Source organism: Apteryx rowi, unplaced genomic scaffold, assembly GCF_003343035.1.
Source record: "Apteryx rowi isolate R43461 unplaced genomic scaffold, aptRow1 scaffold_22, whole genome shotgun sequence".
NCBI classification, from domain to species: domain Eukaryota; kingdom Metazoa; phylum Chordata; class Aves; order Apterygiformes; family Apterygidae; genus Apteryx; species Apteryx rowi.
The window spans coordinates 4362169-4387236 of NW_020448530.1; the positions used below are offsets into that span (position 1 = coordinate 4362169).

At 39.0% G+C, this 25068-nt stretch overlaps 1 protein-coding gene across 5 annotated transcripts in view; it reads left to right on the top strand.

Annotated features, from left to right (window-relative positions):
- FAM193A (family with sequence similarity 193 member A) overlaps window positions 1-24624 on the top strand; it is a 47473-nt gene extending 22849 nt beyond the window's left edge. For 4 of the 5 annotated variants that reach the window (XM_026064709.1, XM_026064712.1, XM_026064711.1 and 1 more), the window contains 13 exons: window positions 85-197; window positions 354-596; window positions 2569-2722; window positions 2805-2999; window positions 5182-5433; window positions 7732-7930; window positions 9223-9495; window positions 9842-10124; window positions 12576-12762; window positions 14665-14895; window positions 16993-17836; window positions 20902-20983; window positions 23741-24624. In XM_026064709.1, coding sequence (XP_025920494.1) covers window positions 85-197; window positions 354-596; window positions 2569-2722; window positions 2805-2999; window positions 5182-5433; window positions 7732-7930; window positions 9223-9495; window positions 9842-10124; window positions 12576-12762; window positions 14665-14895; window positions 16993-17836; window positions 20902-20983; window positions 23741-23834 — 3150 coding nt within the window. In that variant the 3' untranslated portion in view covers window positions 23835-24624. The remainder of the gene's footprint in view (window positions 1-84; window positions 198-353; window positions 597-2568; window positions 2723-2804; window positions 3000-5181; window positions 5434-7731; window positions 7931-9222; window positions 9496-9841; window positions 10125-12575; window positions 12763-14664; window positions 14896-16992; window positions 17837-20901; window positions 20984-23740) is intronic. The other variant, XM_026064710.1, reaches the window with a different exon arrangement.
- Window positions 24625-25068: the final 444 nt, after the last annotated feature.

The window sequence follows — 25068 nt, forward strand, 5'->3', positions numbered from 1 at the left end:
GTAATTAGCTAATCATCATGTGCCATTGAATTGTTAATGGAAAGACTTGCACTACTAAAACACTGCCTTTATAATTTACTTCAGCTTAATAACAAGAAAGCACTAGCTGGGGAGAACAACTTCACAGACACAATGAGACACATGYTGTCATCACGTTTGAGCATGCCTGACTGTCCCAACTGTAATTATAGAAGAAGGTGAGCTGATGTTTTTAATATGAAATCATAATAAATCATTAATTTCTTCTGTTAGAGGGGAAAAAGGAAATACATTTTTCCAAAAAAGTGTGGTTACTTTAAATGAATGTTACTTAAATGAGGTTTTAAAAATCTGTAATCTTAATTCTTGAACAGATGTACTTGTGATGACTGCAGTCTTTCACACATTTTAACATGCGGCATCATGGATTCTCCTATAACTGATGATATTCACATTAACCAGTTACCACTACAAATTGATTCTGCTCCGGATTATCTATCTGAGATCCGCCCGCCTAGTATGTCTTCAGCAAGTTCAGGATCAGGGTCCAGCTCACCTATTACAATTCAGCAACATCCTAGACTGATCCTTGCAGATAATGGCTCTGCACCAACTTTGTAAGTTCCTTTCTGTTTTAAATGCTTGAAATAATTAATTGAACTCTTGTGAGCAAGTTACATAGGCTGATCATCACTATGTAATGCTTGTTTTGCCTCAAAAGCTTATTTAGTGCTGATGCTGAATTCAGAAGACCAAAAGTTCAGCGCTATATGCTGTGCAAACATAAGTTTTTAAAAAAAATTCCTGTAAAGTTCCTAACCACTTTCAACAATGTTGGAAAATTGCTAGACATATATGTAGCGTGCATTTTTTGCTTTGAGATTACAAGCACAGCACATACTGATCTGCTTTAGATCATCAGTTTAGAATGTCACATGTTCTCTTAGTCTGAGCAGGAGAAATGGTGATCTTTTCTTTGAGAGACGGTTATTTCAAAAGAATCAGTGTAGTTCCTAAAAAGCCTTTACTAGCATTGTTGAAGTCATGTAAACTCAAGACTTGGCTCAAAGGTTATTTTCCTATCAGAAATATCCCTCACCCTTTTTCTTGGGTTCAGATCACAGTGACCCTCAAATTTAACTAATGTTAGGCTTCTGCCTCTCCCATAAGTCTGAAGGGATAAAATGCCTGGGAGTAGGTGACTTCTGTACATGGTTAGGATGCAGCCAACCAGAAGTCTGCTGTTTTAGAAGACTTCAGTGTTTCTGGGAACACTAATGAAATTAGTGACATCAGTACAGTCAAGGGAATTGTCACTAAAGTTCTATGTTACCCTTACAGTGAGATGACTATTGCAAAAATACAGTGAGGTGAATGAGGACAGTGCAAATGTATAGGATGTTTCTGATGAATATCATTCAACTAACCTCAATCTTCTTTAAATGCTTGTATTTGCAACTACTAGGATCAGTGGTTTAAAAATAGGATTTTAGTTCCTGAACCAATTTGGGGAACTCTTGAAAACAGGTTATGTGACAGTATGTATAGCTACATATTCTTAAATACGTGGTTTCCAATTACTGTAAGCTCCCAATTAGTTTTGGTGCTGAATGTCCAAAAATGTTTAATTTATCACTTCAAAGGCTAATTTAGTTAAATCTGAGTAGTATTTACTGAAAGAAGTCTACTTTTTGGTAAATACCACAGCTGTTATGGAAAGGATCATTTTATTTCTCATATTGGATCCACATCTGCTGTATTTTCTTTTCCTGTTGCACGTGTGAAGTATGCCTATTAGCATACTTCATATATACATAATAATGTAATTAAACTTTTGCAAAATATCTCATGGTATGCAAAAAGTCATAATGCACAGTTTAAGAGCTCTTTTATGTTTGCATTGCTGTAAAAACATGAACTAATCAATCTTTGCAACACTTCCCTGAAGTGGATAATTAAGCATGCATGTTCTTTTACTAGCTGTGCATAAGGAAAACTTTCCATTAAGTGTATTAGAGCAGATTTTTAAAAGCTCTTAGATATGGGGTCATCTAAGAACTAATTGTCATGCAGAAACTTAAAAGTAACTATGATTAACAGTACAACTACATGTTCAGTATTCCCTGCTTATACTGTTACTGGTTTGACACTTAATGTTTGAAAAACTTAAACTTTTACATTGTACTTTTTACACTCCGTACTTTTTCTAAAGGAGATCGTTGGCGTAAAGCTTTTTTCATCAAACTAAGGGTCATCCATATCCTGTTGTTATTAAGTTAATGGATTTCTTGGTTAGAAAACACTGGTGGAAAAATATTTTGTGCAGAAATAGAGAATCTTATTTTCAGTCCAGGTTTTCTACGCAGACATGCAGCTACTATATAGTAGGATTAGATGACAGATTGCTCAATTTTATTTGCTTAAAAAAATAAGTGCAGTTAAACAACTTGAGATGGTGCTTTAACTTCTAATTGGAATATTTGTACAAATGATGATCTCAAGTTCATTTCACCTTGGGGTTCTGCCTGCTTTCACAATAACTGAGGTTACTGAGCACTGTGATTTATATAAGCCTCTTTTTCTCCCCAGTGGTAGTGATGATGAAGATGTTGCACCATTATCAGCAAAATTTGCTGATATCTACCCACTGAATAATTATGATGATGCAGAGGTGGTAGCCAACATGAATGGAATTCACAGTGAGCTCAATGGCGGAGGTGAAAACATGGCATTGAAAGAAGAGGTACAACATTTAGTGTCCTGTCTCTGGCAGATGAATGTGCTCACTAAAGAATGACTTATCCTTCACTCTAATGAATTAATAGGTTAATGTTGTCCAGTCCCCTCAGGTGAGCAGTACTAGCAGCAGTTCCTCAGAAGCAGATGATGAAGAAGCAGATGGGGAGAGCAGTGGTGAACCACCAGGAACTCAAAAGGAGGAAATGCCTTTAGGAAAAAGGGCACTAAGGAAAGATGAAGCAAAAATGGATAGTCCACCACCTTCTTACCCCAGTCAGCAGGTATAGTAATCTGAAACAGACCCTTTTTGTAAATGTGGCTATTTAAATGATAATTAGAAGTTGAAGATATAAATGTATTAAGATATTTAACTTTTTTTAATATATGACTTTATCAGTTGGTGGTTATGATACTTAAAATATTTTTCAGCTGTCATGGCTAGTATCTTCCTTCAGTTAAAACCTGGAATATGTTAGTTATATTGAACGTGTTTTCAGTAAAAGGGAAAAACGTTTCTTCCTGCCAATAGGAATGAAAAACAGAAACTAAGAGACGTTTCCACTTGGAATTTTGAGATTATTCTTTGTTAAATGTTAATATTAAGTTATTTGAAATTACTTCTGGGGAGGATAGTTATTGGGCAGTTTTTAATATTACATCGCAGGACTAACTTGCTATGCTGAAGTCCTGTATAGTTAAATCCATTGCATGTTCTGTGGCATGGGTTTTGTGGGTATTTTGGTTGGTTGGGTTTGTTTTGTTTTTTGTTTAAGACTTTGAATTTCTCCATACTGTTGGACATCTTTTTTTCATTTGCTAATAGGTTAGTATTGATTTCTTGATAATACTTTTTTTCTTATGAGGAGGTTACTTTTGCTTTTTATGCAGTTAATGAATTTGGTCATTATATTTGGTTTATGAAATCTTCAGCTTTTAAAATATACCTTGTGTCAAAGGCTGTAATGCTTTTAAGTGGTGATGAAGTGTTATTTGTGTCTGGAAGAAAGGCATATCAGAAGAACACCACCTGTAAATTCTTTTCTAGAAAGCTAAGAAGTTAACTAATGTTGCCCTTTGGAGCAATGTGTACTGTCACATTACCAAGAGGAGATATTAGTTAGGAAGTGTTCCTGGTATTGCTTCTGGTAAGAATTCTCTTTTGGTGAAATGTCAAATGACAGTGGGAGGAAAAAGTACTGATTTGAGAGAGGGAATAGAGCTGCTTTTTCTCGGGCTGCTTTGCTTCCAGAAGTGGTGAATCCTCTTAAAATAACAGAGGTGAATGATACCTTGAGATCAGTAGAAAGTTCTGTTAAGGCATTGATTTCACATGGTTGGCATGTTCATGAAATTTATCCTGAGAACTATCCACTTCACGGGATCATCAGGTTTGGAAGGGAGCTCTGGAGATTTAGTCCACCCACCCTGCTCAAAGCAGGGCAGTAGAGCAGGTTGCTCAGTGTCATGGCTAGTTGGGTTTTGAATATCTCCTAGGACATGGAGTGAGGAGACTCTACAGCCTCTCCGAGCAACCTGCTCAATCACCCTAACAGTAAAAAAAGTTCGTTCTTATGTTTATGTGGAATTTCCTGTATTTCAACTTCTGTCCATTGCCTCTTGTTCTTTCACGGGGCATCAGTGTGAAGAACCTGGCTCCATCTTCTTTACTACTTCTCCCCCCCCTCCCCAAAATCAGGTATTTATATCCATTGATAAGATCCCCCTAAGCCTTCTCTCTTGAGGCTGAACAACCTCAGCCCTCTCAGCCTCTCCTCATATTCAGATGCTCCAATCCCTTCATCAGCAATGTGGCCCTTGGCTGGACTCGCTCCAGTATGTCCTGTCTGTCTTGTCCTGGGGAGCCCAGCACTGGACCCAGCACTCCAGGTGTGTCCCATCAGTGCTGAGGAGAAGGGAAGGATCACCTCCCTTGACCTGCTGGCAATGTGCTTCCTATTGCAGCCCAGGACTTCTTCCAACTGTCAGCCTTTCCAGCTAATAAGTCCTACTACTTTCTACACATACTGATTTTTTTTTTTCATATACTGGGAAAATTTTCAAAATAACCATCCACCTCTTTTTTTTTTTTTTTTTTTTTCCCCATAATGGAGTAGTGGCCTAGTAGTCGTCTATCACTGTCAAGGTTCCTGGTCTCATCTGTTTTGATTATTTAAATCAGTATCATGCTTGTTGTCATTGATATTAGATATTCAAAATCTGTCTGGTATCAAATGCCATCTGTCCTCAAGGTTCTCCATTCTTAACTAAGATAAAGATCCTCTGTTAGTGCTTTTGTTTAAATATTAGATCTTCCATTGATATCAGCTGAAACAATTCCATGGATGCTCCAAGTATACTAATTGTTGTATATAAAACTAAATATTTACACTTATTATGGAAAGGGGATGTGGGCAACTCTCTGATTTTAGTCTGTCGAGTAGATTGACCTTTTTTTGCTTACAGGCTGACCAAGGTCCAAATGCTTGCGAATGTCATGTTTGCAAACAAGAAGCTTCAGGTCTAACGGCCTCTGCACTTGCAACTGGACGCCTGCCTGCTGGCCATCAGTTTATGAATCCTGAAAAACCTGCACATCCTGCACTTCATCTTTATCCTCACATCCATGGACATATACCATTGCATACAATTCCCCATCTGCCTCGTCCACTTATCCATCCCACCTTGTATACAGCTTCTCCCTTTACACACAATAAGGTAAGCCTCCAAGAGGACATGCATTCTGCTCCCAGGAAAAATACCGTATGCTTGCATAAACTAGCCTGACTGAGCGTCAATGAAACCATAAAAGTTGCTTTAAATTTTCATCTTTTTATAGTAGGCCTTTGGGAGGGAGTTGTGAGGGGTAGGGAATAGCACAGCTTTAGAACTGGTGGAAGGTTCGTACTGTAGGGCTAGTAGTAGCTTTTTTCAGAATGACTGCTGATTTCCTTGCCTTTATTAGAAAGAATTTGAAGTTAAAAGTAGTCATGAATGATGGAAAAAGTAATGGGGCTTTGATCAGTGTAATAGGACTAATGAAATCTTCATGTATATTGAGGTCAAAATTTAATATTCCATTTTTGGCAATAATATCCCAGGTTTCTAGTTTAAAATTGGGGGGGGGGAGGGAATGTTGGTTTGTTTTGAGGAGAATTGAGCTTTAGGATCTACTTACAGCTGGTTTTGTCCTTTGAGGGAATGCAAGTTCTGCAAAATTCTTTTACCCAAAACATTCAAGTAACAAACAGGAGAAAGGCAGGGAACAAGATTTGGGACCAGGTGACTTGCTTTTCAGGAGATGTATGAGTCAAAGGCGAGAATTCACATTATGTGCAGTTTCGCGTAGTATTTCGTTCAGTCAAACTGTAGGCAGCTGCTGGAAGGGGCAAAGACTTTGTCATTAGGTACATATGCCTCTCATCTCCCTTGTGCTTGGTCCAGGGATCCAGTGGTTGCAAGGAGAGTAGATTAGCTCACTGATGTGACTCTTGCTTCCTCTTACCCTCCTTCCTGATACCATTTTCTGTTTTTCCTGCCTTACCGGTGCCCCTTTCTCATCTCTGTTGCAGTACGCCAGCTCCTTAACTGTAGTACTCCAGCCGGCTGTTTCTCAACCACACACTGCCGTTCTTCTGAAATCCCTAATTGTTATATCCCACCTTCTGCCGTCCTTCCAGCCCTTGTTTCCCATCCCTCATAGCAGTCTGCTCAAGCTCCCACTCGTGCAGTGCCCTGATTGCTGCTGTCTGTCCTTTCAAAAGACCTTTGTGTGGAGGAACATCTGCACCGCGGTGTCAAGGGCTGCGCCGTAAGCCCTGTGCCGAGCAGCAGGCAGCTACTGCTGAACAGATCCATTAGCTCTGGCACAGCACCTGAACCAGCTGGGCTCCATGTATTTATGTTGTGCCGGAACTAAAAAGACATATGTGGGAGCTGAAGCTTTAGGGAGCTTTCACCTTTGAAGAGCCAGCTGAATTCAGCAGAGCTGGTGGTGGAAGAGCCTAATGAGCCTCGCTGGATCAGGCTTGGTTCATCATAGATAAGCTGTTCTGTCCCTGGGAAGTGTTTCTTTGTACCCACGTTAGACAAGTTTTCTTTTATTCAAGATATTCCAGCCCCTCCCACCTTTACCATTAGCCAGATAATGAAGATCCTCCTGTACAGAAAAAGGAGACTGGGCATATAAGAAGCTTTCGTGGCCACAGGTGTTTTGACATTAGCGTTTGAAATGTTATTGGACTGAGCTGATGCTTTTAATAGCAGAACCTACATCTGTGTAGCTTTGCATTGCCTCAAATATTGTGCAAGAATAGAAAAAAAAAAAAAAAGCTTTTCCTTGGCTTTGTTAAAGGTGACAGTAATTTAACATTGTGCAATGCAATCAGTAGGTCTTTGGAAGAAAGTTACATTCTAGAATGTGAATAAACAGCTTCAGCCAGGAGAAATGTGGTGAGGGAGAAGAACTTGCCTTATGTAAAACAACAGTAAAGTGTGTTCTCCCTGTTTTTCTTAGTTGCTTTTCAGAGTAAAATGGCATACTCATTGTCTGTTAAGTTAGGAACCTGTTTGCTGTGCTRATGATTATAATGTCACAGAGGACTGCTTTTGTCATTTTGGGCTTTGAAAGTAATAATTCCTTACAAGTTCAATGTTCATATAAATACTATTTTTAGTTTAAAAACAAAGACCTACCAATATATATTAACATAAGTATTTTTGGAGAATACTTTTTGGATTCATCTGTTAGCTGAATCTAATGTGTATGATTTTAAATACACCTATATTACACAGATATTTTATATATATATAAAAAAAAATCTTTGTAATATGTTACCTATATTAAATATCAACAAACCAGTCCCTCTTATCATTCTGAGAAATATTTTTTTTATTGCTCTTAGCTTTTTATAATGCCTTTCACAATTGGAACACTTTATGATTTGAATATTGCTGTTGGAGTGACTGTGTAAGCAAACAGAATATTAATGAGGAAAATACCCTTTATTTTTGTAGGCATTACCGCCAGCTCCAGTTCAGAATCATACAAACAAGCATCAAGTATTCAATGCATCTCTCCAAGATCATATTTATCCAAGCTGTTTTGGGAGCACTCCAGATTGGAATAGCTCTAAATTTATAAGTCTTTGGGGATCAGAAATGATGAATGACAAGAACTGGAATCCTGCTACTTTTTTGCCTGATACAATTCCTGGTGAGGGTTTGTTATTACTTCACACTGACTAGTTAAAAGCCTATACTTTGAAATGGAGTGTGACACTTTTTTTTCCAGGAATGGTAGGTTTCATCATCGTGTTCTTGTAAGAGGAGTTCTGGCAGAGATTTGCTGCCATTTCTACTTCAGTGGGGCTGAAAATTGAAAAGGAAATTCTTCAGTGTGGGGGAGAGGATGCCAGAGGCAAAAGAATAGCATGCTGTTTTTCACCTAGGGTCATTGCAGAGGATTCAGGAGCTCAAAGTTGCAAAGAAATAGAAATTTGGAGGAAACTTAAATAACTTCTGGCCTTCTGCCACGAAGGCCTGCTCTCTTTCTATGGGGTTGTAAGAGCACTGGTAATATTGTACTACATCCTACTTCCTCCTGTAGTGGAGCAGAGATGATTACATTTTCATTCATATAGAAAGAGAGGCATGAATCTAGCAAAAGGTAAATTTAAGCCAGTAAGCCTTTGGAAATACTAATGGTTAAACTGAAAAAGAATACGTTAATAAACAGTAAAATAGCAACACGTGCATGTATCTTTCTATTCACATGATAGCAAATACAATTTTTTTAACAAGACTGTTTTATGAAAAGGGAAGTTTTGATTTTGTGTATTAGCTTTTGTTCGGTCTGATGTGCTGCTAACTCGTGTCAAGCTACTGAAGTGGCAGTTAAAAGTAAAGGCAGAAAAATGCCCCAGAGCTCCCCAATAGAACAGCTTATCCATCTCCAAATGTAGTTATGAGTAGCTGTTCCAGCAGATGGGTTTTAGTGCCACGTTTGTGTGGAAGGTCAGATCGCAAAGGTGTTACCATAATTAGCTGGAATTACTGGTAAGTACAGATTAGATTTGTAACTTTAATGGTAGAAGGATATATATATCATTCCTACCTGTTATAATTGGTGCATGGCTACACTGCCCTGCAGGTACTGGAGCCTATATACTTAGCATTTAAAAAGGTGTCCAATTCAAAAATTAGAAGTATGAATGGGTATAGGTATCTGTGACATCTTTGCTGCTTGTTACTCTAGCACATGTTTAACAGTGTTTTTAAAACTGTAAGATTTGTGACTTCGGATCTGAGAGTTCTTAGCATTTTTAATTACAGCTGTGTTCATTGGAAAAAATGTTACTCCACTAATCCTGCCAAGCCAGTGCTAACAGTATGTCCTTGCTTATCTTGTAGTATTGCATCTAAATTATTGAATGTTTAATTCTAAATGCCATAAAAACAGTTCTGTAATTCTATAAGTCTTAATTACTATGTGTGTTTCAATTAAAGGGAGTGATATATTAGCACCAGCACTCTCAGAAATAAGACCTGAAGCACTTCCTACTACATCTAGCAATGAAGCAACCGCAGTTGCTGACAGCAAAGAGAAAAAAAATGCTGCAAAGAAGAAATGTCTGTACAATTTCCAGGATGCCTTTATGGAAGCTAATAAAGTTGTCATGGCAACCTCTTCTGCCACTTCTTCTGTCTCCTGCACAGCTACTACAGTGCAGTCAAGCAGCAACCAATTTAAAGTATCATCCAAGAGACCTTCATCGATAGGTAAGGATTTGTAATTTGCACACAGCTTGTAACTGAACTCAAGTACATTTAACTAAGATGTATAAATATCTATGTGTTCATTTAAGTAATATATAAATTTAATCAGCAGTCTTGTTACTCTTGAATTGTAGCCTCTTTACTCCTGGGTCAAAAAGCTTTCCACAGAAAGGTCCTCAAGGTCTTTTGCGAACCTAGTGGTTCTGGGACCAGTAATAGAGAGGTGTTGAAATACTACCTGAATTTTATAGAAGCTGAGAATATCCAGCAATTTGAGTGATTTTGGGGGTCGTTAATGGAGACTAATTTTTTTTTAATTTTAAGCGGTTTCTTATTTTTCCCAATTTAGGTGAGGTGTTCCACAATATTAATAAAGAGGACCATAGACATTCTGCACCAGTTGCGCCACGAAATAGTCCGACTAGTTTAGCATCCCTTCCTTCACTCTCTCCCGCTGCACTGTCTCCAGCTTCTACACCGCATCTTCCAAATCTCACTGCTCCTTCTTTCCCCAAAACTGCTGCAACAGCCCCTGGATTTGTGGATCCTCATTCAGGTCTTTGCCCCACTACGGTTGCACCTCCTACTTCAACCACAGACAGCTCTGTAAGTGCCCCACCAAGTGTCTGCAGGTAAGTTTACTTTTCTTCTTATTTATGATAGAGTAGGAATTAAATTTCTAATACCTTTGCTCTTTCGCTAATGGTTGTAGTGTGAGAGAAGAACGTCTCTGTGCTCAGCAAATGAGCTGAGCTCTGTTCCCCAGTGTGCAGCTTGGTGTGAGACTTTACAATAATCATTTCCATTGCAAAATCGACTTACTGAGTTTTGAGGCTTAAAAACAAATGTTTGCTCACTCTGTTAGTAATGTGGCCCRGGATAAATAAGTCAAGCTGTGTTCTTTCTTACTCCATCACTTTCATTAATGAGTGCTGTTGATGACACACAAACCTGTTTATATGATGTCTCTTTTTTCTGTGATTCTGGCATCACACGGCAAGCAGGAATGAAAAAGCTGGGAAAACTTAAGTCTGACAGATTTCTCTCAAACTGTAAAAAGGTCCTATGCAGTCCTGAAGGTGCCACATACTAACACTCTTTTCTGACTTAACTTTAGACTTCCTAGGTGGCAGTCCCACCATTTAGAATGGGTATAGTGTGGAAGGATATTCTGATCTCTAAAGGTTTTCAGAAGCCTTGGGTGGAGAATTTGGCAGAGCTGTGTTTTGCTGGGAATGTTACATCTTGTGGTGGTCTGACCCTTGCACGGTTCCAGCTCTCCCGTGTGTCTGAAGAGTGCAGGCATAACAGAAACGCGGTCGAGTCACGGCTCCGAGGGCTCCCTTGCCACTAGGGCTGTGGCGATGGTTGCTGTGGATGGAGCTTCCTGGCTACTGCAGTAGTTTGCAGGAGATGATGTGAGATTTAGGCAGAGTTAGATAACTGCATACCTGAATTGCTTCTAAAAATACCCTTATTTCCATTATTGACTGGTTTTATTGATGATAGAACAAAATAAGTAACTGTTCTTTCACGCCAGAGAAATTCTTGCAACTTTATAAAGAAACTTTCTTACCTGGTGCAGGGAGATGATTTAAATACAGGTTATTTAATGCAATAGAAACCCAACTGTTACCATCCTCTCTAGGTGCTGATATGACGAAGTATTTTTAGGATGTAAGGAATGAACTGGGAGAGAACTCAGAAACAGTCGTTGCAGGCTATGGGAGTCGGGGGGAGGGGGGGGACGACTTATCATGGGAAAAACCGTGTTGTGCCCTGGTTGCTCAATCTAGCAATTGTTCTGCGGAGCAATAGAATTAATGAAGCCACGTTTTCTGTGGAATTGTATCCATTATCCCCTGACACGTGCTAGGCCATTTTTTTCCAACGGGCATTGTCATGCTAACTCCCAACAGGCAAGAAACAGCAGTGCCAGGGCTGGTCGCATTGGCTAGCCAAAATGTTCGTGCTGCCCGGCAGTCTGCCGAGCAGAAATGTAACAGAGGTCTGCATGTCTTTTCCCTCACTGGGATACTGAATTTGAACGCTCCTTGAATGCTCCTTACCTTCTGTCCTGGTCACTAATTTTTTGTGAAACTTGTCTGGAACTCCATTACAATTTGAAATGGGTCAGTGGGTTCAAAAAGGAGGGCTGAGGGAAGGAGGAGTTGAGGACTGATGAACTGGAAGATATCGTCATCATTGTCATCATCAGAAGTCTTGTTTCCTTAGGTAAAAATGGGGGAAAAAAACATGTAGTGAGCTTTCTTTAAAAATAAAAAAAGTGAGCTGCTTATCTTAGAGAAAAGATCCATATGTTCACCTTTTTCTAACAGAAGAACAGAGAAATACTAATGCTAAATGGGTTGGGGTGTGTGCTTTTTGGGAGGCTTTTTTAGTAATTTATACAATTAATGGAAGATCATGTCCAGTTCTTCCAGAACTGTTATAGTAGTTGTGTTGGACACATAGTTATGCAGAGTTTTGGAGGTAATAAGCTACTATGTGCCTGCTTATTGAAGGGGAATACTAGTATTTTTTCCTGAAAACAGAGGTGTGAATGGTAGCTTCCTGGGTTTTTTAGCTGGCCCTGAAGCTTTGGTTAAAGTTAAGAGCTTCCAAATCTGATTAAAACCAGGGGATTTTAGAACTAAGTTGAGTATTTGCGACTGCAGAGCTCTTGTCAGATTGCAAGTGATCACATGGGCTGCAATTTCAAAACCATTCCACTGTAAAAACTAAAATGATGGCTTCTACAGTTATTTTACCTGTTTAAAGCCAGGAAGAACAGTTCCAAAACTCATTCTCTAGGCTGCTCATTCACTAAGTCACTTAATGAGTTTTTCATAAATCGTTTTCCCATGCATCCCCTTAGCTTGCTGCTTGGTTTTGAGCCTCTCTGTTTGCAGCCTACTCGCTGAAGCTTGGGATTTGCTGCATCACTGGCGGCTGATAACCCAATTTGAGAGTCGTTGTTCCTGGCAGACGTGCATACGCCTGTATACATATGTATATTTTTTTGAAGTATTTTATATAATGTAATCTAGAATTTTCATAAGCTTTTTCTCAATTTAACATAGCGATCCAGATTGTGAGGGCCATCGCTGTGAGAACAGTAACACATATGATCATCAACAGTATGATGGAGAGGAGAGCCAAGATGAAGACAGCTGTTCAGAGCATAGTTCCAGTACCTCAACGTCCACAAATCAGAAGGAAGGAAAATACTGTGACTGCTGTTACTGTGAGTTCTTCGGCCATGGAGGAGTAAGTTGTTGGATTTTCAATTTGTTTTTTGTTTTGCTTTTCTTGTCACTTACTCATCATCTATTGCACATGACTTATCAGGCTGCACCTACAGAGGCAGCGATGAAGCTTGCTCTAGAGATAAGAAGTAAAAGGAAGCTAAAAGCATAGGTAGAAAGTCATTTTCCTCTTTGAATTGAACAAATAAAACAAATGAAAGTAGTTCAAGAGCAATAAAAATGAGTAAAAGATTTAGGAAGCAACTGGCTTGGATAACAGATACCGTGTTCAGCTGTGAAACTGCAAGCAGGGGCATTCAGCCATTTAAATAACTTCACAGAATTCATGGGCTCGTCTGTAATAGTACACATATAATTAGATGAATTTGGGTAAAGGTGCGCTTAATATAGGATGTTTTAAAAGTGTTCTTGGCAATTTGTCAAGCATTTTCTTGGTTTTAAAAATCTGAATCCTCAAAGTATTCACTTTAACTTGATTTAAAAAAAAAAAAAAAAGAGAGGAAAAACTACTCTTGCCTCAACTTAAGCAGTGTAGATTTAAATATACTTTTATCAAGAGAAAACCCGCACTACCTTTTCCTTGTCTTCTGTATTACAAACAATTTTCTTTACTGGTGCATTTTGATAGGTACTGACTTGATTTTTGCATTTAAAACATACTTTATAGAAATCATAAAATTCTGAAGTATACAGGTTACACAAAATCTTTTTCCGTATAGTCTTTATTTTAGTTTTTAAGGTTTCGCTTGAAGCATCTTGAAGTTAAATTCATACCCCTAACATAGTTAGCAAGTTCTCCTGTTCCTATCTCTTCATTTTCACAAATGAAATGCTAAAAGTTGTCACAATTTTTTTTTTCTTAATTTAAAATGTTATTTTGCTGCTAGCCTCAATTGCAGTTCTTTGTAAAGTCTGTTTCAGTAATCAGGTCGCTACTGGAATTTGAGTCTCTGACATTTTTTCCTATTTGAAGTGTAAGCTCTGTTTTATTGGCCATGTCAGGGTCAGTGGCAGCTTCATCTTAAGGCTTGCAGTGAATTAAAAGCCCCTCGCTTGCAGCTGAAAGGAGCAGGAGGGGGATCCTATTTCCTCCTGCATGTTCCCACCCACGGTTGGTCTGTCTTTGACTGACGTGAACTGATTGACATTGAACAGACATTACTTTTTGCATAGTAAATTATTCATTTTGCTGAAATGGCAGAATGCTAAAGGATTTTTTTAATTTTTTTTTTAAGTCAATAGACTTTGTTTTCCTGGTTTAGTGAGTTGAACTGTTTTAGCTTCCAAGCAGATGGGCGCCAGCCTGGGAGCGAGGGGGGTAGACAGGCAGGAGGGAGGAGGAATGAGGAGTTGGGAAACAGAAGCAGGGATGGGAATACAAAGAGGTGGAACATGAAGCAAGTTTTCATGCTGCAGCAGCGATAACAAGTTATTGATGCAGCTCTGCTGGGTGTATGTGTGCTGGTGCACTTCACCGCAGGGCRATGAAGTCTTCACAGTTACAGCCCAGAGTCCCAGCTAGCCCAAACTCAGGAACTGACTTGATAGAAAATGGAAACAGCAGCAAGTGACTGCTCCTTTCAAATTGTCAAATGGGGTACAGTGATCACAGGAAAGCTCCTCTCTTGCTTTAAAGGCCTCCCTTTGTCTTCTCACTTGTGCGTTTCCACTGCAAGATCTGTCACTCTTCCAATCAGAAAACCTGGTTCCTGAGCTAGCCCCAAGTCTGGCAGCTCTGTTGCCTAGTAAATGTACTTTAAATACACCTGCAAACAGTATGGCATTTGATATTCAAGTTTGGACTTTCAAAATTATTTGAATATTCCTAAAATTTCAAAATCTCAGAAGTATTCAGTGAGATTTTTATATCTGGTCACTAAATGTTTTGTGTCATGTCCTTCAGCCACCAGCTGCACCAACCAGTAGAAATTATGCAGAGATGCGGGAAAAGCTTCGTTTACGTCTAACAAAAAGGAAAGAGGAACAGCCGAAGAAACCAGATCAGATATCTGAAAGGGAAAGTGTTGTTGACCATCGAAAGGTGGAAGACTTGCTACAATTTATAAACAGCTCTGAAACCAAACCAGTAAGCAGCTCTCGGGCAGCCAAGCGAGCAAGACACAAGCAAAGAAAGGTAAGATACAGAAGTATGTTTGCCCTAGAATCTCATTTTCTTGGGTTTATAAGTGTATTCCATGTGCTCTCTGCAAGTATACCACTGTATACTGACTATATAATAATAGTCTAAACTTTTTCTGTGTAGTTAGTGCTACACTGCCAGTCTGCACATACACAGCTAGTTTACCTGTTGTGGTGTTATCTTAGAAGCTATGTAGAATGGGAAGAGTCCTCACAATGTTGTTGTCGTGTGTTTTGTTGCAGGTCAGTTTTAGACTGGAATTTCCCACACCTCAGAAAATTATTTCTAAGTGTCAGAAATGTTAAGAGTGATTGTTTTGCAGAATGGGCATATAGAAATGGGTGGTTATTTTAAAAAAAACCTAGCGTTTGTTTTATTGGAATATTAGTTATGGTAAAGTATCTCTGCAGGAAGCCAGGGAACATAAGCACAGTGCACTCATGGTGGTGGAAAAGTCAAGATTTGGTTTTGGAGTGATGGTGCTGGGCACCTTGCTGTCCTGACCCACACAGATTACATGCTGTGTCATATGATGACATGAGAGCCAACATGAAGTGGCAAGCTGCAGAGAGGAGGAAAAAAAGTGTTAAAGGTTGCTTTCAAATGGAAATTGGCAAAACCATTTAAAAAAAATTTTAAATGTGGCACTGAAATTGTTTTGAAAACTGCATTTACTGAGTTAATGCGGGAAGATTACTTTGTTTTTGCTGGACAAGCAGCAAATTTGTTTTTCATGCTGGAATTTGTGTGTAAAGTTCAAGGTATAAGCAGACTGGTTGCTGAATGTTTTTGAATTCTGGTAAATACATTCTGTGATCTCACGGTGAATACTTCATGTTTGTGGGCTGGTTTGTTGGCACTAGTTCTCTGTTCTTTAAATACCTCTATGGGTTTGGAAGATGTAATGTTTACAAGTTTTTATCCTTTATGTTCATGTCGTAGCACTACTCAGCAACTAGAGGGTTTTGTGAGTTGTTTTTTTTTTTTTAATAGAAGCAAAATTCACTTTTCTCAAGCAATACAGTTTGAGTGCAAAAAGAAGAACAAGTGGCAGCTTTTTTTATAGCTTTTTTTGCATGACTTCTGTAACTGTGAAAAAGGAATCCCATACAGGCACTTCTGAAAATGCAAGAAAATATATGTGCATGATTATTCTTAGTGTTTGACTGTCATTTTACTGATGGTGTAAGTAAATCAATGATACACAGCAAAGTTTTAGGCATTTGCAATAATGGCTGGGAGAAATCCCTTAAATGATTATGAACTTGTGGCTGAAAACAAACTCCATAATCTTTACTATTTTTGACAACTTTAATATAGCTTTAATGTGCTTTGTGACCTATAGGTAAAACTAACAGTCCTTAAAAATAATGTTGCCTGTGGATAATTTTGTGGTAATACAAATTTTAATATAGAGATTGTATTTTTCATACTAAATCAGTAAATCATCGGTAGATTTTTTGACCTTTTAAAATGCCGATTAAAACTGTACTGTGGATTGGTCAAACTGGTTTTGCTGTCAAATATTTTGATGGCTGCTTTTGCTAATATTTGTGAATATTGAAACAGAGCAGCTCTGCTACCATTGCATCTCCCCGTTTCATGCTACATATGACGCAGGCAAACTCGAGGCACCTTGGTGATACATATGTACTTGTGAGAATGGAGTTGAATGTTGCATCTTCAACGGGTCTTTTTGGTTGCGGAAAATTTTCATCCCGATTGTATGAAGCAACCTGCAAACTTGTACAAATATAAAATGCTCTGTAACTTAAGGAACAGTATTTCCTTTCTGCATGTGTTTTTATATGGAGCTATACTTCGGAGTAGCAAAGAGAAGATCRACAATTGGTTTTGACAACATTCAAATATGTTACAGAAAATAGAAACACAGAAAATATTTTAATGTACTTCAAAGGGCAGCTCTTGTATAAGTGGTTATCTGCTTGCTGTGGCAAGCCTCCTCTTAAGTGTGTTGGTACATTAACATCCTAGGGCTTGCAATGTTTGTAGAGAAAACTAGTAATAATCCCTAAAATTCTAATTTCCAAAATTTTTTTCACTTCTATTACAACTATTGTTATTTTGCAGCTTGAGGAAAAGGCTCGACTTGAAGCAGAAGCCAGAGAAAGGGAGCATCACCAGTTGCTTGAGGAACAGAGGCGGCGAGAGGAGGAGGAGGAAGAGAGGCTGAAACAAGAATTGCAGCGGCTTCAAGAACTTCAGCAGTTGCGGGCCGTAAAGAAAAAGAAGAAAGAACGAACGAGTAAGGAGTGTCAAAAGGTGGACGTGCTGACTCGGAACTGCCAGGCCGTGAAGGAGGCTGTCCCCAGTGCACCCRAAGACATTCAGAACGGTACGCTCGAGCAATCGGAAAAGATCGAAACCTCCCCTGCTTCGCTGTCGAGACACGTGAATCATACAGAGCAGGGTCCAGTTTCTGAGTCGGGCTGTGAACTCTCCAACCCCGTAAACACTAGAGACTCGAAGCTGCTTTATCAGAAAGAGGGGAGTGTAAAACAGCATGAGCCCCTCTCTTTTCTGCTTGATATTATGCATCAACATAAAGAAGGAAACAGCAAGCAGAAACTAAAGCAGATAAACAAACCGTGTGCTGAACCAGTGAAAAAGCCCGTTGAATCCCCCAAAGCAGCTGAGGTTCAGACTAAAACCAGAAACCAAATAGAATCCAAAGCAAAAGCAGCAGAGCTCCCGACGTTTGCAGAGCCTAAAAAAGAGGAGAAGAAATTCAACAACAACAACAAAAAGCAGTTGAACCATGTAAAAGAAGAGAAAGCCCCCCTAATGAGCGAGTCCCCTTCACCGAGTGAGCAGCAGCAGAACAGTAAGCTAATACTTGCCGATTCCCCTCAGCCAAAAGGCAAGAACAAGAAAAACAAGAAGAAAAAAGGAGACAAAGTCAACAATTCCATTGGTAAGTGCGTAAAAAAGATAAAGACCTTGGGTTTTGTTTATTGTTACCATTTGAGTCCAAAAGTTTGAAATCTTAATCTTCAGTCAATCCTGCCAATGTACAATGAGAGAAACAGAAAAATTGGTGTCAGGAAAACTCAGGTCACTAATGAAGTCTTTAGTTTGTTTGCTGGTGTGTTTGTAATCTGAAATTACTTAGGTGCTTTTAGGAGATAAATATGGTTTTAGTAAAGAGATGCAGAGTGCTTTAAAATGGGAATAAACTAGTATATGCTATTGTTTTTCTATATATATTTTTATGAAACAGTCAATTTAAAAAAGCCAGGCTCTTCTGTATAGTGGATCTTGCTTAAACAGATACTTAAAATAATTCAATAGCATGCTGAAATCCATTTTGAATTTCCTTTAAAAGCAGGGCCATTTCTCCCGTAGCATTAAGAATATAGCATCTAAAATTGGTCTTACTCATTTTGTGCAGGAAAAATATGGGGATTCTGCAGCCAAATATTTATTAATTATTCATGCATAAATGTGCATTTTTTCCCAGTGGAAATAATTCTTTTTGTACTAGTTTCATTTACAGGTGAAGTAAATACAAAAGCTAGTTTACTGTTTTTCATTATTATTTGCCAAAGCGAAACCTTATGGAATGTTATTTAAGTAGTAACGTTTGGCCTTTTCTGCATATGAATATCGGTCTGTGCTAGTACAACGGATTTGTGTGTGTTTGTTTATCTGATGGACGCTCACACGAGTGGCGCTTGCATGCTTTTCTTCCTGAAGTGCTCTTTTTGCTTTCCTAAAAGCAGCTAACGGGGCTGATACCCAAGCAGACAAGCACATGCAATGCCGGCTGGTTTGCTTGTCAGCTCGCTGCTCCGGCTCCTGTTTTCAGGCACCGGTTTACTCATGCAGTGGCTTGGTCCCCGCTGGGCCGCCGGTCGGGGTGGCCGTTCCGCGGGGCGGACACGCGTCTGCACGGAGCACCTGCTCCCTCCGCGGCCATCGCACGTGGTAGCGCTGCAGGTGTTGGGTGTCTGCTCCCCAGCGCGGCTCGCACTGCCCTCCTGGCTGGCAAGCGCATACGTTCGCAAGACTGTTCCTCTGATGGCAGTCTTTGCCAATGTTTCCAAATACGTATATTAAGCTTCGGCACAAAACTGTAAGCAAAATTCCCGGTCGTTGCACGCGCTCGGTGCGGAGCCTCATTTTGTTTTTGCGGTTTCACCATTGGGTCGAGTGAAGCCCCGGTTCTCTCTCTTTAAAACTCTTCTCATTTTCGTTGCTTCCGCTTTGCGTCAGTCAAGCTGCTATGCCACCCTGAGCCCGTGGCTGATGCCATCGCCCGTGTGCGTAACGTGTTTGACTTTCTCAGAAGCCTGCAGAGGAGAACGTGCTGCAGGCGTCTTGTCCTGTCTTTCTGCTCCTAGTCCAGAGCCGTTTGAAGGGAACTACTGAATAGGAAAGTGTGTTTGCAGGGGGGAGACTCCTACCATAGCAAGAATTTAGGTAGCTTCCTGAAATACGTTTTTTTGTCTTATTTTTTCCCCCCTCCAGTCTTTCCTCCTGCCTAAATCAAGTAGTACTTACACTTTCTGAAAACCAATGTTTAAATGTGAAAAGCTGCAGGGCCGAGCCTCTTGATTTGTGAAGAGGTGATTGTGTTGCTCTGTAATGAAGTCCAGACTCCATAGCTGCTTTGCTTTAAGTAGTTCTGCCTTTGGAACAAAAAGTAGGATACTGTAATATACAGTTTTTCATTTGGCTTTAATTTCTTAAAGACATAGGGTTGCTGTACCAAATCAGCAAACACACAAAAAATCATTCCAACTAAGAAAAAAAATCTAGAACAAGGGTAATGTTAAGGGCTTGAGAGTTACAAGGCTGCTTTTTGACTGAGCTTGAAAATGAAACGTTAGGGCAGCGAGCATGGGGGCTTCTGGAGCAATCTCCATTTCTTAAAGAATTTTATTCTGGCGGATATTCCAGCTCCTCGTTATGGGGAGACTGAAGAAAATGATGGCTGTCGGGAGCCCTGCATTTCCAGGGCTTTCCAGTTTTCTAGCAGTAAATTGCAAGGCAAAAGATCTGCCTCATTTTTTGAGTTGTCAGCAGCATCCTTAGAAAAGAGCCATTCGTGCCCGTAATCGCCAGGGCTYGGCAGCGTCCTGGTGCGTACACGGTGCTTGCCATTACCTCGAGGCTCCCCCTTTCTGCAACGTGTTCTGAAACGGCTACAGAAATGAGGTTGGAGTATGTTTATGGAGTATTTTTAGGAGGGGAGGCTACAAGAGAAAAATAAATTCTCAAATTTGTTTCTACAAAATTTAACACTTTCCGAAGCTTTTTTTAGAAAGTATAAAAGAAGAGGACTATCCGCTGAGACACTATAATATGCTAACAGACTTTAAAGAGACTTGGTTGTTATCGCTGAGGGCCTAAATTTAGACCATATTAAAATATACTTAAAAACATGTTTTTTAAAAAATCCCAATTGAAAGTGACGTGACTTACTCTTTCACGGRCATGGCCCGATGATGAATGTCCCAGAGGGAGTACAGCAGCTCTACAGAACCCTAATTCTTGGAGTATTTTACTTTATAAATCCCATGTTAAAATTGTTTGTAAAGCTGCCTTTTTAGTAGCAGGGCGAACAAATTTCAGGCAGCTGAACACTGTTCATTCGTGCTCGTTCTTGGTGGTTTGTGCTACCTGCTTCACTGAGCCCCTCTGTATGGTTTGACCCTTTTTCATGTGTGATCCAAGCTCACGGCACCTTTTGCAACCCGTGTGATCAGTAAATTTCTGTTGATTCTTCTCTTGCTTGTTGCCAGTTACAACTCCTTCAAAACTGAGCAGAGGTACTGCGTGTAGGGTTTCTTCAGAGTGTCTTTTTAAATACAAATCTGTAATAATTTAGCCTAAATGTGGTTGTTTTTAACCAGCAGCCTGTGAAGTTCAGGCAGTTCTCCAGAAATGTCTTTAATGCAGCAGCTTCAAGCTTTTTCCTCTCTTCCCCCCCGTCCCCGTGGAATCTAACTTAGTGTAATGCTTTTCCCTTTGTAGATGATGTGTTTCTACCCAAAGACATTGATCTAGACAGTGTGGAAATGGATGAAACAGAGCGAGAAGTGGAGTATTTTAAAAGGTAAAGTGCTGTAACCCTTACACAGCTGTTGTGCTTCTTCCCTAATGCCATGGTTTAGAAAGAACAGGCTTAATAACCAACTCCTAGCAGAAAAGCTTATGTTGGAACATCTCAAATTCTGTTGTAGCTGACATTCTGCATACTATAATAAGGGACAAAGCTGTAGATTTATGGGCACAAATCGTAGCTGAGTAGTACAAATACAGAAGTGCCAGAATCRTCCCTCTGTACCCCAAGTTCTCATCAAGGCTTTCAGAATATCTTCAGAAACTATCTTTTGTTTTCTATAAGCAAAATTTGCATGAATATTTCTTTTGTTATCCACAGAGACCAGTTACTGGCTAGTGTTTAAAAAATATTAAGTATGAAAAATGCTATGTTAGGTGTAAGGGTTTTGCAAATAAAACTTCACATTTAAAATTTTGGAACATATGTTTCAGAAAGGTTATTTCATGATGGTTTCTTACCTRTTTATCCTTATAGAAGCTATTACTCGGGAATTTTATTCTGTACATGAAGTAGAGATGAAACAACTGCAGATACTAGCTTGTCAGAATCATAAAAAGGGGATGATAATGCTAGTGCAAGGACACTAAAATAATAAAATGAGTTGGTGCTTATACAACTGTTTTTTCTTATGTGCATTTCAGTTGCTTTTGGTGTTTGTGCCACATGCTAGTTGTCTTCAGTTTTCAAATACGAGCAGACAGCTCGTGTTTACATAATGTAGCACATGTTCTTCCATAATACCAAAATCTAGTTGCATTTTGTGTTCTTCACTGGTGGCTGGGTGTCCTACTTTGCCATGAATATCCAACATGATGTCCAAAACTTCTGAAACATTGCAAACTAATCAGTTTCCTACAATTGAATATTGAATTGAATCATGTTGTATTTCACAAAAAAAAAGCATTTATTTAGAAGGGATTTCTTTTTTTAAGATCAGACTTTCATTAAGGTATGGATTTCAAACTTCTAATTTTTTGTRGTTTTAATTGGCTATATGATTGGGAAGTAACATGTCTGAGTCTTACGTCTACTCTTGTGCTGCATCATATCTATACAAAATTCAGATATCTGTGATTTAATGATTTAATAATGGAGTTAAAATGTGATAGAAGATGTAATTTTAAGCAGTATACATTCCATATTCTTTAAAATGATTTTTCTGAGTAAGGCTTGGAAAGTTGCGCCAGGTAAAGGATTTTTTTTTTTTTTTAATCTAAATATAGATTTTATAGGTGAAATGTGGCATATACTCAATAGTGCTAGTGTCGTTATAGCATAAGCACTTTGTTACAGGTTTTGTGTAATATGTGTAGGTTCATTTGAGTTTGCAGTATCTGTAGTAATAAAACCAAAAAAAATGCTTTTACCAGTTCTCTACCTCTACTACTTAATAGGATGAATGAAGCAAAGTATCTTAGCTGTAGGAATTCAGCCAAAGTTTGGACATTGATTCATCAGACATGATTCCAAATGAGCAATTAAAAATTTTAGCAGTACTATTTTATAATCGATTCGTAATGATTGATGTAATCCACTCCTTTACCTTCGTCTGTTGGAAAGTGTGCATAGCTCTCTCTGTCCATTTTTTTTTATGCATACCTGATTAGAAGAGGTATCTGAAATGGCTTGATAGATCCTGTTCCAGGGGAGAAAAACAGCTACTTATGCCATGAAGACACCCTTAACACAAACACTTTCTATAGTTAGATGATTTTTCCAGTGTAATCACAGAATGCTAGCAACACTGCTTGTTTCAATAACCCTCCGCAAGAGAGAGCCGTGCAGGCTCACTGAGTTGTATAATTCATGCTTTTTACTGATACTTTGTTAATCATCATCTTTTCTTCTTGCTTCGTAGCAGGATAATAGATGGATACATTAATTACAGCCTGACTTCAGAATTAATTTAGCAAGCTACTTTTAACTTTAGCATAGAAAGAGGGAAATAAGTCTAGTTCTAGTTGTTCTCTGTACCTTCTCTAATTCTCTCCCTCTATCTGCTCCCCTTTTTTTGGCTTTCTTTTTTTTTATGGAAGCTGTATAACTTTCCAGAGAGGGGTGTCACATGGTTGTTAATTTGATGCTGTCACAGAACTTTTTAGCCTAAACAGGTGACACCTTGCTTCAGCATGAATTAATTATCACCAAAATACCTGCTTCTTAGCATGCGCCAGTCTTTTTCAAATGTTGTTCCATAAATGTGCATTGTGTCCAGTGAAAGCTACTGAGTGCATTTTTGTTCTAAAGATGCTTTTTTCCAGATGTGCGGACTATTTATCTGCTGTATTATAAGCAACCCTCCTTTTCCTAGGCCTTTGTATCAAACATAACTTTGCAGCAGCCATAAGGACGGTGTGAGAAGGAGCAGCATCCCGTGCCTTTGGTGCTTCTGCTTTACGTGTTACCTGCCATTCACTCTTACTGTTACAAGGTTTTCGGTAAATACAGCAGTGTCAGCTGTTTCTAGTTAGCATTCAGCTAATTTCTGTGTTGTTAAAAATGCAGTGTTCTTTGCTACTTCTCTCAGTTACTCTTGGTAATACATTTGGTGTTTAAAATAACTGGTTTATAATCCACTTGGGTGGACAAAGCGATTTTTTTATTTTTTTTAGGTATGATTTTTTTGAAGAGGTTTTGTCCTTATAAATGGGAGCTGTTCTTCCAAAAAGGGATAGTACCTGTGGTTTGATTTAGAGTATATTTCTTTCGTTTTATCACTTGCTTCTTTCTTTTTTTTCACTCTTTCAGATTCTGCTTGGATTCTGCCAGACAGACAAGGCAGAGACTTTCCATCAACTGGTCCAATTTTAGCTTGAAAAAAACCACCTTTGCTGCACATTGAAATGACACAATACGGGGAGGGAACCCTGCAGGAATCAATGAACGACAACTCCACTTGCCTGTCCTGCTGTGCTGAGAGCTTACCTGGTCTTGAGCCAGTGCTGCCTTGCCTTGTCCCCAGTGCTGTGTGGATCTGCACTGAACCCTTTGGCCTGATAATTCTTGCGGACTGAAAAATTGCCACTTTCTACCTGAATTTGTTAGCTTGTGTGCTTGTAGTCTGTGAGTGAGACTTACTTGATTGTAGCTGTATGCCGTTGGAGTTGGAGCAATAGCTCTTCTCCATCTCCTTCTGAATGCCTTGGCCTCAAAGACTTTAAATTGCTTAGGCTTGGGTGGAGGCCAAAATACTAGTTTGCATCATCTGCAGTGGCTCCTGTCACTTCTGCATCTAGCTATGTTTTGTCATTCTGACTCCTGACAAAGGAATGGACCTAGTCAGTTGTGCTTTCATCTGCTCCAGATTTCTCCTGACATGACTTCATGAAAAAGAGGCTCTTATGGGACAAGTATCTCCTCAGTTCTTTCACAATCTACTGTTTAAGAGTGTACAAGTTACGCTATTTGTGTTTTGATTTTTTTTTTTTTCCTGACTTGTAGCCAGCTTGTGTAAGAATACTTGCAGAATGAGAAAATTTAAAAAAGAACAGTACTCACACTATCAAATCTGTTATAGAGTGTATAATTGTATTAACACTGAAGCCTATCTGGCTACTTTTTTAACATATTGTTAAGTAATATTAAAATCATGTCTTTCTTTTTGAAAGATGGAATACATTAGTATGGCAGAAGACCTGTGTCTTGCTTTTTTCTGCTTGGGTGGGGGGAAGGGAACAAAGAAACAACGAGATTGAAAAAGCGATGGTATTCTAAACTGAACGTAATCTTGTGTTAGAACTGGTCAGTGAATGCTACTTAATTTAGCGTGTTCCTCTATAAACATTTATATGCAGCTCATCTGATGGGGAAAAAAAACACTACTTGCTATAGCGAGAAAGACTCCTGCTGAATGCTGGAATTAAGTCTGTGAATTCTGTGAATTATCGTAATGCTTCTATTTTAATAGATAGCTTGTGAGAAAAAAGATAATACAGAAGTTTCCAATTTAATGTCAGTGTAGAAAAAAGTAGGTAGGTTCAATGCTGCTATCATGTAAATATTTAACAAAAATATAGTAATGTCTTACAGGTTGCAAAGTTTTGTCCAGCATGGAGAAACACTGGTAATTTAGGGTT